The following is an 18,423-nucleotide window of genomic DNA, read 5'->3' on the forward strand; positions in this document are numbered from 1 at the left end:
GTTTTGACTGAACGACACCTGGTGGCAGAAATACATACTGTGTGTTTAACAGAACTGGTTTAACTTTTTTTTTTTGTACTATAATAACCAAGGCTGTAAGAAAATATGGGTTCTGCAATATATCGTGATATTTCATTTCACGATACTGTATCGATATTAAAAAGTACTGTATCAATATTTTAAGGTATTTATTCAAATGCAGATATTGTGGAGGTTCATGTTTGTTTATATTGTATTTATTCTTATTTCACACTGTTTTATTCAATAATGTTGGTTCCTTAGTTTGGATTGGACTCCAGTCCTGTTCTGATGTTAGTTTGAACTAATAGAATCTGAACGTTTGAACAGGATCTGAACTGGAATGTCTGGAAAACAGAATTTCAGTTTGAACACAGTTGGAACATTTGCTGATAGAACATTAGATCCTGTTGGGATCAAATACAAATGTGTTTAGGATTTGTGCAGATTTCTGCTGGAATTCAATTCTTCAAGGAATATTATTTAAAAAAAGAAACAAACTAAAATGGCCTTTTTAACAGTATCATGATATATTGCGATATATCGTATCGTGATCCCAGTATGTGATTTGTGTGGTATCTCCACAGCCGTACTAATACCAGGCCTAACACGAGCATCCACAGATGTTTTCCATTTCTGACATGTAAACACTCTCACACTCACACACACACTCACACACACATACACACATACACACACATCCACTCGACACAACGAGGTATAAAGTTCGGACAAACTCCGTGTTCCCGAACGGCGGCACACCCTCCGCCGCCGCCGTCCGTCTTCTGGTTCCCGTCGCTCCACGTGCTTTAAATAAATAAATAGACGCTCAAAGGACACGGCGCCCTCCTTCATTTGCTCCTCCCCCTCAGTCTGTCCGTCTGCTACCTGATTCGTCCGTCCTGTGTGGGCGGGGTCAGTTCAGACTTGGGGTCAGGGCTGGCGGAGCTCCAGGTCAGGTGACAGCGCTGCATGACGGGGCAGGCGCTGGGGCCCCACGCACACGTCTGCGGCCGACCAGTGGCCCTCCAGCAGGCGGCTCCAGCCAGCGACGCAGCGGCGCCCCCGTCAGGCCGGCGTTGGCCTCCGCCTCCTCCACCGCCCCCAGGCTGACGGGCAGACGCAGCACCGGGTTCAGGCCGTGGAAACTCTGCTCCATGTAGGAGTTTCTGAGCGGACCGCCGTGGAGCCGCTGGGCGTCCTCTGGAGACGGAAAAACACAGGATGGAAGATTTACTACAGAAGGAGTATTTATACTCTACTGCAGAAGTTTTATACGATTACAACAGGAGTATTTATACCATCTACTGCAGAAGTATTTATACGATTACAACAGGAGTATTTATACGATTACAACAGAAGGAGTATTTATACGATCTACTGCAGAAGTATATACGATTACAACAGGAGTTTATACGATTACAACAGAAGGAGTATTATACCATCTACTGCAGAAGTATTTATACGATTACAACAGGAGTATTTATACGATTAACAGAAGGAGTATTTATACGATCTACTGCAGAAGTATTTATACGATTACAACAGGAGTATTATACGTATAGTACAACAGAAGGAGTATTCTACGATCTACTGCAGAAGTATTTATACGATTACAACAGGAGTATTTATACCATCTACTGCAGAAGTATTTATACGATTACAACAGGAGTATTTATACCATCTACTGCAGAAGTATTTATACGATTACAACAGGAGTATTTATACGATTACAACAGAAGGAGTATTTCTACGATCTACTGCAGAAGTATTTATACGATTACAACAGGAGTATTTATACGATTACAACAGAAGGAGTATTTCTACCATCTACTGCAGAAGTATTTATACGATTACAACAGGAGTATTATACGATTACAACAGAAGGAGTATTTATACCATCTACTGCAGAAGTATTTATACGATTACAACAGGAGTATTTATACCATCTACTGCAGAAGTATTTATAACGATTACAACAGGAGTATTTATACGATTACAACAGAAGGAGTATTTATACCATCTACTGCAGAAGTATTTATACGATTACAACAGGAGTATTTATACCATCTACTGCAGAAGTATTTATACGATTACAACAGGAGTATTTATACCATCTACTGCAGAAGTATTTATACGATTACAACAGGAGTATTTATACGATTACAACAGAAGGAGTATTTATACCATCTACTGCAGAAGTATTTATACGATTACAACAGAAGTATTTATACCATCTACTGCAGAAGTATTTATACGATTACAACAGGAGTATTTATACGATTACAACAGAAGGAGTATTTATACGATCTACTGCAGAAGTATTTATACGATTACAACAGAAGGAGTATTTATACGATCTACTGCAGAAGTATTTATACGATTACAACAGAAGGAGTATTTATACGATCTACTGCAGAAGTATTTATACGATTACAACAGAAGGAGTATTTATACCATCTACTGCAGAAGTATTTATACGATTACAACAGGAGTATTTATACGATTACAACAGGAGTATTTATACGATTACAACAGGAGTATTTCTACGATTAAACAGGAGTATTTATACCATCTACTGCAGAAGTATTTATACGATTACAACAGGAGTATTTATACGATTACAACAGGAGTATTATACCATCTACTGCAGAAGTATTTATACGATTACAACAGGAGTATTATACCATCTACTGCAGAAGTATTATACGATTACAACAGGAGATTTATACGATTACAACAGAAGGAGTATTCTACGATCTACTGCAGAAGTATTATACGATTACAACAGGAGTATTTATACGATTACAACAGAAGGAGTATTCTACCATCTACTGCAGAAGTATTTATACGATTACAACAGGAGTATTTATACGATTACAACAGAAGGAGTATTTATACCATCTACTGCAGAGTATTATACGATTACAACAGGAGTATTTATACCATCTACTGCAGAAGTATTTATACGATTACAACAGGAGTATTTATACGATTACAACAGAAGGAGTATTTATACCATCTACTGCAGAAGTATTTATACGATTACAACAGGAGTATTTAACCATCTACTGCAGAAGTATTTATACGATTACAACAGGAGTATTTATACCATCTACTGCAGAAGTATTTATACGATTACAACAGGAGTATTTATACGTACAACAGAAGGAGTATTTATACCATCTACTGCAGAAGTATTATACGATTACAACAGAAGTATTTATACCATCTACTGCAGAAGTATTTATACGATTACAACAGGAGTATTTATACGATTACAACAGAAGGAGTATTTATACGATCTACTGCAGAAGTATTTATACGATTACAACAGAAGGAGTATTTATACGATCTACTGCAGAAGTATTTATACGATTACAACAGAAGGAGTATTTATACGATCTACTGCAGAAGTATTTATACGATTACAACAGAAGGAGTATTTATACCATCTACTGCAGAAGTATTTATGATTACAAAGGATTTATACGATTCAACAGGAGTATTTATACGATTACAACAGGAGTATTTCTACGATTACAACAGGAGTATTTATACCATCTACTGCAGAAGTATTTATACGATTACAACAGGAGTATTTATACGATTACAACAGGAGTATTTATACCATCTACTGCAGAAGTATTTATACGATTACAACAGGAGTATTTATACCATCTACTGCAGAAGTATTTATACGATTACAACAGGAGTATTTATACGATTACAACAGGAGTATTTATACCATCTACTGCAGAAGTATTTATACGATTACAACAGGAGTATTTATACGATTACAACAGAAGGAGTATTTATATGATTACAACAGAAGTTTATACCATCTACTGCAGAAGTATTTATACGATTACAACAGAAGTATTTATACAATTACAACAGGAGTATTTATACGATTACAACAGAAGTATTTATACGATTACAACAGAAGTATTTATACGATTACAACAGAAGTATTTATACGATTACAACAGGAGTATTTATACGATTACAACAGGAGTATTTATACGATTACAACAGGAGTATTTATACAATTACAACAGGAGTATTTATACGATTACAACAGAAGTATTTATACGATTACAACAGGAGTATTTATACGATTACAACAGGAGTATTTATACGATTACAACAGGAGTATTATACGATTACAACAGAAGGAGTATTTATACGATTACGACAGGAGTATTTATACGATTACGACAGGAGTTTATACGATTACAACAGAAGTATTTATACGATTACAACAAGGAGTATTTATACGATCTACTGCAGAAGTATTTATACGATTACAACAGGAGTATTTATACGATCTACTGCAGAAGGAGTATTTATACGATTACAACGGAGTATTTATACGATTACAACAGAAGTATTTATACGATTACAACAGAAGGAGTATTTATACGATCTACTGCAGAAGTATTTATACGATTACAACAGGAGTATTTATACGATCTACTGCAGAAGGAGTATTTATACGATCTACTGCAGAAGGAGTATTTATACGATTACAACAGGAGTATTTATATGAGTAACAGAAGTATTTATACGATTACAACAGAAGTATTTATACGATTACAACAGGAGTATTTATACGATCTACTGCAGAAGGAGTATTTATACGATCTACTGCAGAAGGAGTATTTATACGATCTACTGCAGAAGGAGTATTTATACAATCTACTATAGAAGGAGTATTTATACGATTACAACAGAAAGAGTATTTATAGGATTGCAACAGAAGGAGTATTTATACAATTACAACAGAAGGAGTATTTATACGATCTACGACAGAAGGGTATTTATAGGATTACAACAGAAGGAGTATTTATACGATCTGCTGCAGGAGTATTTATACAATTTACGACAGAAGGAGTAATTATATGATTTACTATATAAAATATAAATATAATAAAATGTATAAAATATATAAATACTCCATAAAAACACAGTATGCATGATTTATATAATTTACAACATAAAGAGTTTTATATAATTTCCTAATAAAGAGTATTTTATATGATTTTCTGTATAAAGAGTATTTTATATAATTTACAATAAAGAGTATTTTATATGATTTTCTGTATAAAGAGTATTTTATATGATTTTCTGTATAAAGAGTTTTATATAATTTACAATATAAAGAGTATTTTATATGATTTTCTGTATAAAGAGTATTTTATATGATTTTCTGTATAAAGAGTATTTTATATAATTTACAATATAAAGAGTATTTATATGATTTTCTGTATAAGAGTATTTTATATGATTTTCTGTATAAAGAGTATTTTATATAATTTACAATATAAAGATTTTTATATGATTTTCTGTATAAAGATTTTATATGATTTTCTGTATAAAGAGTATTTTATATAATTTACAATATAAAGAGTATTTTATATGATTTTCTGTATAAAGTACTCCTTAACCAGACGGTCGGACAGTTTTCTCAGACGTTGTCTTCGTATGTCATTAGAAACTCTGATTAAAACTTTGTCCTTCAGACTTTTACTGGTTGATTTGAACTTTGTTTGAACTCTTCTTCTTCTTCATTTCTTTCAAAGGTGACGTCTGTTTTATGTCTGAACACTTAGTTCCATCTGAATGTTTTTGTTTTTGTCAGTTTGTTCTGATTGTGTTAAATTATTCAGTTCCACTTCGCTGTGTGACGCTTGTTCAGCCCTTAGGATGACAGTGTGTTCTGAAGTGAAAAACCTGCTCTGTCATATTTCTTTCATATGGACCTGGTACACAGCGGACAAACGGAAACTGTGTTTGTGCGGATGAATGACTTCACCTGTTGAACTATGTCACCTTTCTTAATTTCTTTTTTTTTTTAACCCCTTTAGCCCTATCGGCCCGCCCACAGGCCTAAAATATTATATTAATATTCATCTGCTATAAAAATATAATAAATCAGGACAATGGATGTTTTTTTTCAACTTCTGCTCAAAGTTTAGACCCTAATGTTAATAAAAGTACATCAAACGTGTTTAGTGCAAACTTTAATGCTCAAACATGATTTTTAATCTTTGTGGGGTGAAATATACGCTATTAAAAATCTCCAACACGAACAATTAATTTATGCATATCATCGTCAGTCCAGCCAGAAAAAAACAGGCGAGGATAAAAAATTCTACTTTCTCTTTTAGTTTGTTCCAGTTTACTCAGGCAGAGTAATAGATACAGTATTTCAGACAATGGGAATAGATTCTGTGAGCTCTGTAAATGTCCACAGACACCAAGAACATCCATATGAACCTTATTATTGTGAAGGAATCTTCATGTACTTTGGGTTTGCCTGTTTAGGCGTTTTTCCCTGAAAATATGGTCAGGGTTTAACAGGTTAATTAGTTGGAAAATTTGACCTTTTTTGGGTTTGTACAAATTCATGTATTTTGGATACAATTTGTTTTTGAGGCTCATTCAGTTGTTGTTAACTTGACTGAAAATCTGTAATCTACAGGAGAGTGTAATTATAGTTACCAGATTGATGTTATTTGATAGAATAGACTTCACTGTCATCGTGTGTACATTGAAATGAAGAGTTTACTCCAGTCAGTGCAAAAATTAATAAAACACCAATACCTCAGAAACAAGGCTAGAACGAATGTTAAACTACAAAAATTAAAAAAACAAGATCAGAAAATAGAATACACAATTTTACAAAAGTAAAGTAACAAAAAATAGACATAAAATATAAACAGACAATATTAACAGTATGTATATGTATGAACTCAAGTCTGTATAAAATAGTTCATTTATATTTGATAAATATTGAATAAATATTGCAGTTATTGCAGAACAGATTATTGCATGACTTATTGTATATGATTGAAAGTAATTATATGAGGACACAATCAATTTTATTTATTCTATTTGATCAATTTTATGTGCTCATTCCACATCAATTCTTTGACTTTACATGTAAATATTAATGATTACAAGCTTCAGGTGAAAAATCATGATGATTTTATAGCAAACTGTGAGATGAGTTTATTTTTTATAATAAATAGTGACCTTCTAACTGTCACAGTTTGACACAGACTATATTTCCACTCAGTGGATGCATTATTTGGACATGAGGTTTTGTTTTTCAGATTGTTACAGGTGAACATGTTGGATTTTAACCCAGAAAGACCCAGTTCAACTTTGGTGGCAGTTCCAAAATAATTTTCTCTTTATATTTAACTTTTCTTGCGTGATTTATTGGCATTTATTATGACATTATCTTCTGTATTTTGCTTTTTTTCAGTGAACATCAGGTATTTTCCTATATTTAATTTACTAATCATGTAGGTTTCTGAACAAACTCAGATTAAAGTTGAGGCTTATTATATCCAAAACAGAGAAAACTGAAGAAAAAGTGACATTTTCAGCAAAATAAAGCATTAACTGAACATAAACCCAGTGTGTCCATCCACTGTCACTGATCCACTCCATGGGTTTTACTGGTGAATCAGTGTTGTAGAAGATGATGGTGTTTCCATGGTAACTACGGAGCCTCTGAACATCCAAATGGGCCATTTGGTTTTTTGGTAAATTCTTCTTTTTTTTTTTTTTTTTTTTTTTACCTAATTTGATTATTTTTCTACATTTTGTTGCCTCTTTTATTATTTTATCCTCAATTTTGTTCAGCTTACAGTTTATTTTGTTTAATTTACTGATTATTTTGTTTTTTATTATTCATTTTATTCATTACTTTGGTTGTTTGGTTCATGTTGTTACTTATTGGGTCCTTTTTACTCTATTTTAATAAATATTTAGCTTATTTTTTTCCACAGTTTATCATTTTGTAGGTTTATTTGTTCATTTATTTAAATATTTATTAAAACAAGTGTGTCCATCCACTGTCATTTATTCAAATCCATGGGTTTTACTGGTGAATCGATGTTGTAGAAGATGATGGTGTTTCCATGGTAACTACAGAGCCTCTGAACGTCCAAACGGGTCATATCTGATGACCATGAAAAGATGATTAACTGTATTTTACACTATTATCGACATGTATTGGTAGGATTAGTGGATCAGAGGTTATGAATATTTTAGGTCAGTGGGGTGTTTTGGTCGTCGGTGGCTGTTTGGGTCTTTATGGGTTAAAATGAACCACATGACCCAGATCCAGTTCGACATCTGATCCAACCTTCACTTCCTAACACCAGCCCATAAAACCACCGTCTATTCAGAAACCAGGCTTTACTTACCCCCCCCCCCCCCCCCCACACCCCCCCCCCCCCCCCCACACACACAACACACAGCTGTGTTTCTATATCCTTGTGAGGACCCTCGTTAACATCATGCTTTTCCAAACCTAATTCTAAGCTAGGGATGGAACCATTACCAGTATAACGATAAACGGCGGTAAAATCACAGACAGTTAGTATTAGCGTTTTAATTCTAATTATCATGATAACTGTGTTTGATTACTGCACTTTTAGGGGAAAAAACCCTATGTACAGATCTGCTTTAATGTCAAATAGTTGAGTAATTTGAATTTATTACAATTTTAATTTTCTATACCTAATATTTGGAACCAATATTCACTTTTAAAGTCTGTGAAAAGGTTCGTTAAACATCTGTGTGTTATTTATGCAATAAAGTATATACATTTTTCAAATTAGATTTTAATATTTTTTGTCCTTTTGTGTTTTTATAGTAGGTTAAAGTGAAAAAATAACAGACAGATGATACAGATGAAGTTGTGCTGAAAAAACAGATCCAAACATGGGTATAGTAAACATTTGTTTCTATAGTATATAAAGGCCAAATCAAAAGGACTGAAAAACAGACAGAATAGACTCAGACCACTAAGGGTTAATATGTGAATGTTTCTGACACAGAAGGGACATTGGGACTGTTATTGTATTTGGTGGGGTTTTTTTGTTTGTTTTTTTTCCAATTCCACTTGGTTAAATTCTTTCAGTGTGTGTATCAGTACTTTTTGAACATTTTGAGCACAATTTCAAAATACCGCGATAATAATGAGAACTGTGATAATTTTGGTCACAATAACCATGATATGAAATTTTCATACGGTTCCATCCCTATTCTAAGCCTACACTCAAAGAACCCCAAACACAGTTAACCCTTTCATGCACACTGGTCAGTCCAGTGGTCAGTCCAGTGGTCACTCCAGTGGTCAGTTCTTCTCCAGCTGTTCTCCTGTATATTCATGGGTTTGGTTGTTTAGTTCCAGATCAGCCGACACAGTGGACACTAATGCACCATCCCATAATAGTCCACTGACATTCAGACCATTAGTGTAACTGTGCTGTTCTAGATAAACCTGATCTGCACTGACGTGTCTGTAAATCAATTGCTTGTTATTGTTATTAGACAGTAGGTTTTTGTTTTTTTGTTTTTTTTGCATATTATCTCCATAAAGTGAGTAATAACTAGTATTAGAGTCTGTTAAAATGTGACTAAACATCTGATTAGCAGCATTAAAACAATTCTTTCATCGTTTTCACTCAGTATATCAGTAAATACATGTTTCTTTGCTTCTAAAATGAACCCTTTCGTCCATAATGGTTACTACAGTGGACAACTATTCTACAGCTGTTCTCTTGTATACTTTATTTTATGTATTTTTATGTATATATTTTTATATTTTGTTGTTGTAGTTGGATATCAGCCAACACAGTGGACACTTATGCATCATCTCAAACACTACAATTCATACCATTACTATAACTTTGCTGTTCTTGATAAACCTGATCTGCAGTGACATGTTTGAGTTTAAACAACGGTTAATTGTTAGACTGTAAGAAACAGTTTTGGGGTTATTTTTAGACAAAAAGGTTTTTTGTTGCACATTATCTCCATGAAGTGAGTAATAACTAGTATTAAATAAAATATGTTAAAATGTGAGAAAATATATTTTTTTTTTGTGAGAAAATATTAGATTAGCAGTATTAAACATGTTTTATTTCATTGTTTTCATAACATTTTCTGATATTGGGTTTTAAATATATCTTTCTGTGCTTCAAGAATATAATGCATGGTGTAGCTGAGTGGACATTTTTGTAAATCCATGAAAAAAAACAACTCAATTGTATTGTTTTTTTCATGCCTAAGGAGAATAAAAACACTCAAAAAAACCCCAAAAATTAATGCGTGAAAGGGTTAAATGCATGGTGTCCAGCTGAGTGGATATTTTTGCAACTCCATGAAAAATAGGTTCATAAAAAACTCTTCAATCGCATTGTTTTTTTTCAGGCCTACAAAGGAATAAAAACACTCAGGAAAAAAATCGTGATTAAAGGTCAAAACACAGTATTCAAAATCTCTCTGACGGGACATTTTAGAGACAATTTGACCCACATTTTTACTTTTAAATTCATTTTTGCTTTAGTTGGACTGTAAGGGATGATCCAAAACTAGGAGCTACTTTATAGTGAAATAAACGTTGGAATGGTGATCAGTTAAAGTTCACTCTGACGGGACATGACTGAGTTTGGACCCATTAAAGTTCTCATAATTCATGCATGAAAGGGTTAAAGGCGCCGGGGCCGGACATACATCCTCACAATGTGGATTTGGACGTGATCATTTATCTACACAACTACACAGAGACAGCCCCAGGTTTGTGGGGGTCACACGGCACCCCGGGGGGGGGGGGGTAAAGGTGACCCTGTGAGTGACTGGAAACTGATGCTATAAATACATGTATGCATAGTGTTGACAGCTGTGACGGCATGTTCTAACACACACACACACACACACACACACACACACACACACACTGAGTATCAGTTCAACAGGTGCTTCAGATGGAGTTTGGACACTGAACATTTACACAGAAACATTTGGATTTTGTGTTATGTTACATTTATTAAACAGCAGTAGTTACTTTTACGTGTGGTCAGTTTATAAAAAGATGTAGAGCACTGGTGTTAAACATACGGCCCATGGGCCAAATCTGGCCCGCTAAAGGCTCCGATCCGGCCGGTGGGATGAATCTGTGAAATGCAAAATTTACACTAAGATATCAGTCATTTTAGTTCAGGTTCCATATTCAGCCCAATTCAATCTCAAGTGGGTCCGACCAATAAAATACTATCATAAACTTATAAATAATGACAAACTGCATCTCTTTAAGTGTAAAAAAAGTGAAATTACATGAAAATATTTACATTTACAAACTATTCTGTCACAAAAAAATGTAATAATCTGTATGAAACATGAACAACTGTGTAAATTAACCAATATTTCACCTGTTACGAAATGTTAAAAAATCTAGTATAATATTTGTTTTTTATATTATTATTATTATTATTATATTATGTTAAATATTTTCAGTTCCAGATGCCTGTTACTAAATGTTTTGTGTATTTGTAGATCCACTGTGATCTGTAAGTTATAATACACATGTGTAAACAAGAAGCTGAGGCAGAATATTGTTAAAATTGCACTTATTTTTTTTAAGTTTCAGTTTGTTCATGTTTTTTAAGGATCGTTTGTAGATGTAAAAACATTTCCCTTATGTAATTTTACTTTTTAAACTCTAAAACATAGATAAAAAGTTTGGAGTTGACATTATTTATATATTATGTTATTATTTACTTTTCCAGCCCACTTCAGATCATTTTGGGCTGAATGTGGAACCTGAACTACAATGACTTTGGTGCCCCGATCTAAAGTTTGAGAGTAACCTTCACAAACCCCAGTAGCAAGGTTCTAATAGTTTTGGATTTTTCATTATAGTTTAGTTTTATTTAGTTTTGACTTTTTTCACTAATTCAGTTCGTTTTAATTAGTTTTTAGAGCAGGTTTGATAGTTTTTATTAGTTTTCGTTATTTCTAAATGATTAGTTTTAGTTTTAGTTTTTTTTTTTATATCTTTTATCTTTTTTGTCGTCATATTCAAATAAATCCCAGACAGGACTCTAGTCTCCATGTTTCCAGGTAGAGTGGGGACCAGAAGACGACTGGAAACCACAAGTGAACACAAGTGACGGACCCTTAAATATCATACGGTGCCACCAGATAAAATTGCTCGAGGGAAATAAATCGATTTCGTATCAATCTGATATTGACAAAGACGAAAACGAAGGGAATTTTGTCCATAATTTTATGTTTCAGTTAGTTTTATAAGCAGTTTCAGTTAGTTATTGTTTTTTTCTTTTAATTCTAGTTTTTATTTATTTCAGTTAACAAAAATGTTTTTACAATTCTAGTTTAGGTCATTTTGTTAGTTTTCGTTAACGATAATAACCTTGCTCTGCACCTGCACATCAGCTTCAGCAGATTCCATCACACCTGGACACACATAAGGCTCTTCTGGACCTGGTTCTCCACCTCTTTCATCAGGTCCAGTACCTTCTGTTCTCTGGTTTTCCATGTCTCCTCTATGAGCCTGGTGGCTGCTGCCTCCAGCTGCAGTAGTTTAGTATTTATGCTCTGCTTCTACTGGGCAACGTTATAGTTAAAAAGTTAAAAGAAAAAAAACATAACTAACTGAAACTGTATTGTGTGTTACTAAACTAACTAAAACAGATAGAAATTATGGATCAAATTCCCTTGGTTTTGGTCTTTGTCAATGTCAGATTGATGTTCAATGGATTTATTTCCCTCTCTCAGTTTTCTGTGCTGTCTCCATACGACACTTTTTGCTCCGTCACTTGTGTTCACTTGTGGTTTCCAGTCGTCTTCTGGTCCCCACTCTACCTGGAAACATGGAGACTAAAGCAGCAGAGTCCTGTCTGGGATTGATTTGAATAGGAGCACAGAGAAGAAGAGAAAGAGACCACTGAACTACAACTGAACTACAACTGAACTACAACTGAACTACAACTGAACTACAACTGAACTACAACTGAACTACAACTAAACTACAACTGAACTACAACTGAACTACAACTGAACTACAACTGAACTACAACTAAGCATTTAGAAAAAAACGAAAACTAATAAAAACTATCAAACCTGCTCTAAAAACTAATTAAAAAACTGAATAAGAGAAAAAAAAAAGTCTAAACTAAATAAAACTAAACTAGAATGAAAAATCCAGAAGTATTCGAACCTTGGTCAGAACATGACAAAGACTGAAAAACAATGGAACACAAATCAACAACCTTCTAAACCATGGATGTCAGACTCATTTTAGTTCAGGAGCCACATTCAGCCCATTTAGATCTGAAGTGGGCCGGTCCTTAGAATGCTAACATAATAAATTATAAATAATGACAAGTCCCAATTTTTCTCTTTAGAACAAAAAAAAAGGAAAATTACAGTATGAAAATGTTTATATTTACAAACTATCCTAAAACAAAAAATGTGACTGACCTGAACATCAATGAGCAACTGGAAATTTCTTCAGTAAAATAAGGGAATTTGAATACGACGGAGAAGAAGACGAAAGATACGACAAAAAAAACTAAAACTGAACAAAAACTAAGCATTTAGAATAAAATGAAAACTAATAAAAACTACCAAACCTGCTCTAAAAACGAATTAAAACGAACTGAATTAGAGAAAAAAAAGTCCAAACTAAATAAAACTAAATTTTTTTTTCCCTATACTTTATTTACATAATACCATGTACACAGAACAGAACATGGCATGGAGAAAACATAATGCTGGAGGTGAGGCAGGAGGAAATTAAATATAAATACAAATATAGGTAAGTAAATAAAATAAATAAAAGTAAAGGAATGAACAAGAAGAGAAAAAATAAATAAATAAATAAATAAAACCTTAAATTCATCACATAAGGCTTCAGTCTTCACAGCTTCAGGGTCAGTGCAAAGGTTAAGTGTGTCTAGGTAGAATTTTCAGTACGTTTTGAAGACCCCAAAGCTGGGTTTGTGATCGGCAAACTCAAACGTAACTAGAATGAAACCTCCAGAAGTATTGGACCCCGGGGTCAGAGGTCACACCTGCACATCCGCTCACCTTGTCGTATGGGCTGCTGTCGGTGGAACTCCAGCGGAGCCACGATGAAGCTGGTCTGTCCCAGGGGCTCCAGTGGTGCAGGACCCTCAGCGTCCACACGCCGGGCCTCAGTGGGAGGGTGAGGGGCGGGCGGTAGTGCGTCACCTCGGCGGCGGCGTCCACCAGGATGTCGTAGGTGGCCGCGATGACGTTGGTGGGGTCGATCCAGACCACGGTGGCGGTCAGGTTGCTCTGTCCTCGGCTCCAGCGCTGCACCGCCACCGGCTCGTCCTCGGGCCCCAGAAGACCCCCCAGTTCCTGAAGAGACGCTCCTTAGGGTCCCAGTCTGTCCCCACCTGAACGACAAAGACACCAGGTCAGGACCACTCTGGTCTCAAACCGTTTCAAATAATGTTTAGAGCAAAGAATAAGTGAGTGACGGGCAATTCAAGAAATGTTCAGTGAAACAGAGGGAGGAGATGAGTTAAGGGGAAAATTTAATTTACAGATTCATAAAGTACACACTAGGTTAAAAAGTTTCTGTATCACCATCTGTGGAGGAAAACTGCGTGGAGATAAAACAAATATCAAATATAATTCAGTTTAAAAAAAGATCTAAAAAAATGATTGTTGAGAGTTCCAGTATTTAATAAAGACACTGAGTCCTGTTTGTTTATGATGATGTTGAACTGATGAATCTGCTGGAATCAGTGAAGAAAACTGTTGTGTGTTGAGTCTGTTTGTGTGACTGCACTGACATGAACAGACTGGTGTGGGTAATTCAGTTACTGCAGGATGGATCATTGTGGTTCGATGCTAAAATGAGGAAAATACTATAGTTTGATTGTTGTATTCAGTTAGTGATAAAGGTGTAAAAGCACTGAGGGGTTGGATTAAATACGTTTAGACTTCTTCTTACTCCTTTTCGACCATGCAATATTCAGACTTGTATGTGCTGAAGAGAGATTCTGTCCATTTAAATGTTTTGTTTTGTTTTATTTTGTTTCTTTGCATGTTCGAAATAAATCAAATCAAATCAGACCGTTTCAGTTCCTCGGTCCAGTTTCATTCATTGAACATGTATTTAGTGAATGAAAGTGGGTCGGACCAAACCTGACCCATCTGTCCTGACAGCGGCTTATGACAGAACTGGACCTAAAAACAGTTCCAGTGTCTCACCAGCATGTTTTATCAAGAATGAACCCCCAGTTGAATTTGTGAGGTTGTCAGGGTCTGTCTCTGTTCCAGTCCTGTGGTCTGGATGCAGGAGACCAGCCTCCCCATAGAAGTGGATGGGACTGTCACTGGAGGACGACTCAACTCAGTAAGTCAGAGTCCATCTATGACTTCTATCAGTGATCAGCAGGAACTAGACTGATCCCTCTAATCATTTACATGTTATAAACCATCAAAATACACTGCAAAAATCTAAATCTCATCACACTTAAAATACGACAGAATCACCTAAAGAATAACTTTTCAGTGAGATATAAGAACTGATTTTCAGACAATAGATCTGGAAAATCTTATTTCAAGAAATCTTACCAAGATAAGTTTCACTTGTTCCATTGGCAGATTTTTTTGCTTGAATTAAGCAAAAAAAATCTTGAATTAAGTAAAAATAAATAAATAAATAAAAAAATCTGCCAATGGAACAAGTGAAAATTATCTTGGTAAGATTTCTTGAAATAAGATTTTCCAGATCTATTGTCTGAAAATCAGTTCTTATATCTCAAATATAAGTTACTCTTTAGGTGATTATGTTGTATTTAAAGTGTGATGAGATATTTGACTAGAAATGAGAAAAATACACTTGGTAAGACTTAGATTTTTGCAGTATATAGACCATTATAAGTAAAGACAAATTCTTAATATTTCAAAATTTGATAAAAAAAAAATTAATCTAACATTTGACATTAATCCGACCAGTAGTTTCATCAGAAAGATGTTTGAAGAAATTGCTAATGAAGACGATGAAGATGATGAAGCTGATGAAGATGACGGTGCCTTCATCGTACCTCGTGGCTTATTGGTCGATGAACTAAAAACTCCAACTTGCATCTCGTGGTTGTACGTCTCTACCAAGCAGTCAATTTTAACTTCAGACTCATAATACATAAGGTATAAAGTGAAGTTAAGAGTGAAATGAAGTCATCACTGCACTGACACATGAATCCTGTTGATAATCATGCTGTCGATGGATGAGAACAGAAGACTCAACGAGCTGCAAAAAAGCTCCAACATCTAAAACATGGATGCTTCACATACAAAACTCAGCAGATCTGTACAATCAGCACAGTTCAAAGGCAGATACAAAGATTAGTTTCAAAAATTCATTATTGGACCAGTGAGAAAAAACACATTTATTAAAACATAAGGTTATTTTAGAGATGACTCTGATAAAAGCTTAGTTATTTTAATGATGCAGAAAAGCAGATTTTATTCAGATTATACATGTTGACCTTAGATCATTTCATTATCTGTGTGCCAATTTCTGTTTCTCCAAGTTGCTTTTATCTTCATTTGGCTAAAGTTTTAGTCAGGTAAGAGTCAAACTGTTTCACTCAAACTCTCCCTAAACTCCTCCAAACTTAGTGAACACCTTCTTTTCGTGTTTCTCATAAGTGATAACAGCCTGTGGTCAAGACTTCAGGTGGTGATACAGGCATAAAAAATGAACTGTGAAAGCATCAAAACTGGAAAATAACATGAAAAAAAAAAAAACATGAACAGGTGAAAAGAGGAAAAGAAAAAAGAATCCCTCTCGAAAAAAAAAAAATCATATGCATACATAAATAAAATGCCAGGTTTGTGTTACATTATTCAGTTCAGTTTAACTGGTAACCTTTTTCCTTATATGTTACTTTTAGTTTCTCACACTTTACTTTATAAACGGTCTGATCCAAAGGCAGTTATTCCATAAACAAGTGTAAGGACTCTGTACTTCTTTATTTGCTTATTTTCTTTTTTTGTCACCTGTATCTGCCTAATTTCAACAGTCCATTGATCAGCATATTTAACGGTCGACCTTATTTGCTAAGATGTTTATGAATTCTTAATACAGTCTGTGTTTCATCATTTAACTCCTGCCTAGGGCTGTAAGAAATACCAGTTCTGTAATATATCACAATATTTCATTTCACAATACTGTATCAATATTAAAAAACTGTATCAATATTTTTAGGTATTTATTCAAATGCAGATATTGTGGAGGTTCATTTTTGCTTTTTGTTTCTATTTTATTTATTATTTAACACTCTTTTACTACATAATGTTCGTTCCTTTAATCCAACAGTGGAAGTGCTGCTGGGTCTTCTGGGATTATCCACAGGTGCTCTTTGGAAACTTGTGGTGTGTCTGGTTATTTAGAGTCAAAAAAAATCTGCATTAGCATGCTAGATTTACAAAAATATTCTCAAGGCACACTGTAGGACTGAAAAAAGTCCTGATGAAGACCAGAGGTCGCAACACGTTGGCTGTATTTTAAAAGACTGCCATGAACTAATGAAGGCATTTTTTTTACACAAATCCTACAGTCTGCCTTTGGAACATTTTTTGAAATCTAGCATGCTAATGCAGATTTTTTTTTACTCTAAATGTTAATTTCTTTGTTGGGACAAAAATCCTGTTCTGATGTTAGTTGTGAACTAGTAGAATCTGAACATTTGAACAGGATCTGAAACTGGAATGTGTGGAAAACAGAATTTCAGTTTGAACACAGTTTGAACATTTGCTGATAGAACATCAGATCCTGTTGGGATCAAATACAAATGTGTTTAGGATTTGGGCAGATTTCTGCTAGAATTCAATTCTTCCAGGAAATAATCTTTTAAAAAAGAAACAAAACCAATAAAAAACTGCCTTTTAACAGTATTGTGATTTGTGGTATCACCAGATTCTTGCCCGTACACAGCCCTACTCCTGCCACTGAAATGCTTTAGTTTGAATCCTTCAGTGTTTCATGATCCTTCTACTTTTATTTGATTCTTTTTCTGCTTCATTTCATCTGTTTTCTTCTTTTTAAATGAATACTTTAACATACATGATATAATTTAATATTTACATGGTTGTATTTGGACAGTATTCATTTCCATCTAACTGTCCTAAGCGTAAACAGGACACACATGTAAACCACTCCATTCTAGTCCAGTGTGAGTCTGACCTGGACGTGCTGCAGTCGGTTGGTGGGGTGGGGGGGGCTGGCCAGGCTGAAGTGGTCTTTGGAGGCCACCCAGGTCTCCAGGGTCTCCAGCTGGGTCGAGGCTCGATTGGTGGCCACGTGACGCACCAGGTAGCCCTGGAACTGGTCCGACAGGAAGTAGAGATGGACCGACACCGGGTGGCTCATGGCCACGTACCTGAGAAACAAAAAACCACAAACCCAATGTGCATCACAGCTCACAGCAGATCTACAAACACACAACACATTTAGTACCAGGCATCTGGAACCGAAAATATAGAATTTAACTTTAGGATCAAAACAACTGAAAAACTCAGTGACACTCTTGA

General features: G+C 34.7%; 1 protein-coding gene and 1 pseudogene across 1 annotated transcript in view; one reads left to right on the forward strand and one right to left on the reverse strand.

Annotated features, from left to right (window-relative positions):
* The window catches only part of LOC115424080 (phosphatidylinositol N-acetylglucosaminyltransferase subunit Q-like), a 19,509-nt gene extending 18,895 nt beyond the window's left edge, over positions 1-614 (forward strand). The window contains 1 exon segment of the mRNA XM_030141186.1: positions 606-614. Coding sequence (XP_029997046.1) covers positions 606-614 — 9 coding nt within the window.
* A 222-nt stretch (positions 615-836) lies between these two features.
* The window catches only part of LOC115423985 (xylosyltransferase 1-like), an 80,857-nt pseudogene continuing 63,270 nt past the window's right edge, over positions 837-18,423 (reverse strand).

Source organism: Sphaeramia orbicularis, chromosome 8, assembly GCF_902148855.1.
Source record: "Sphaeramia orbicularis chromosome 8, fSphaOr1.1, whole genome shotgun sequence".
Taxonomy (NCBI): domain Eukaryota; kingdom Metazoa; phylum Chordata; class Actinopteri; order Kurtiformes; family Apogonidae; genus Sphaeramia; species Sphaeramia orbicularis.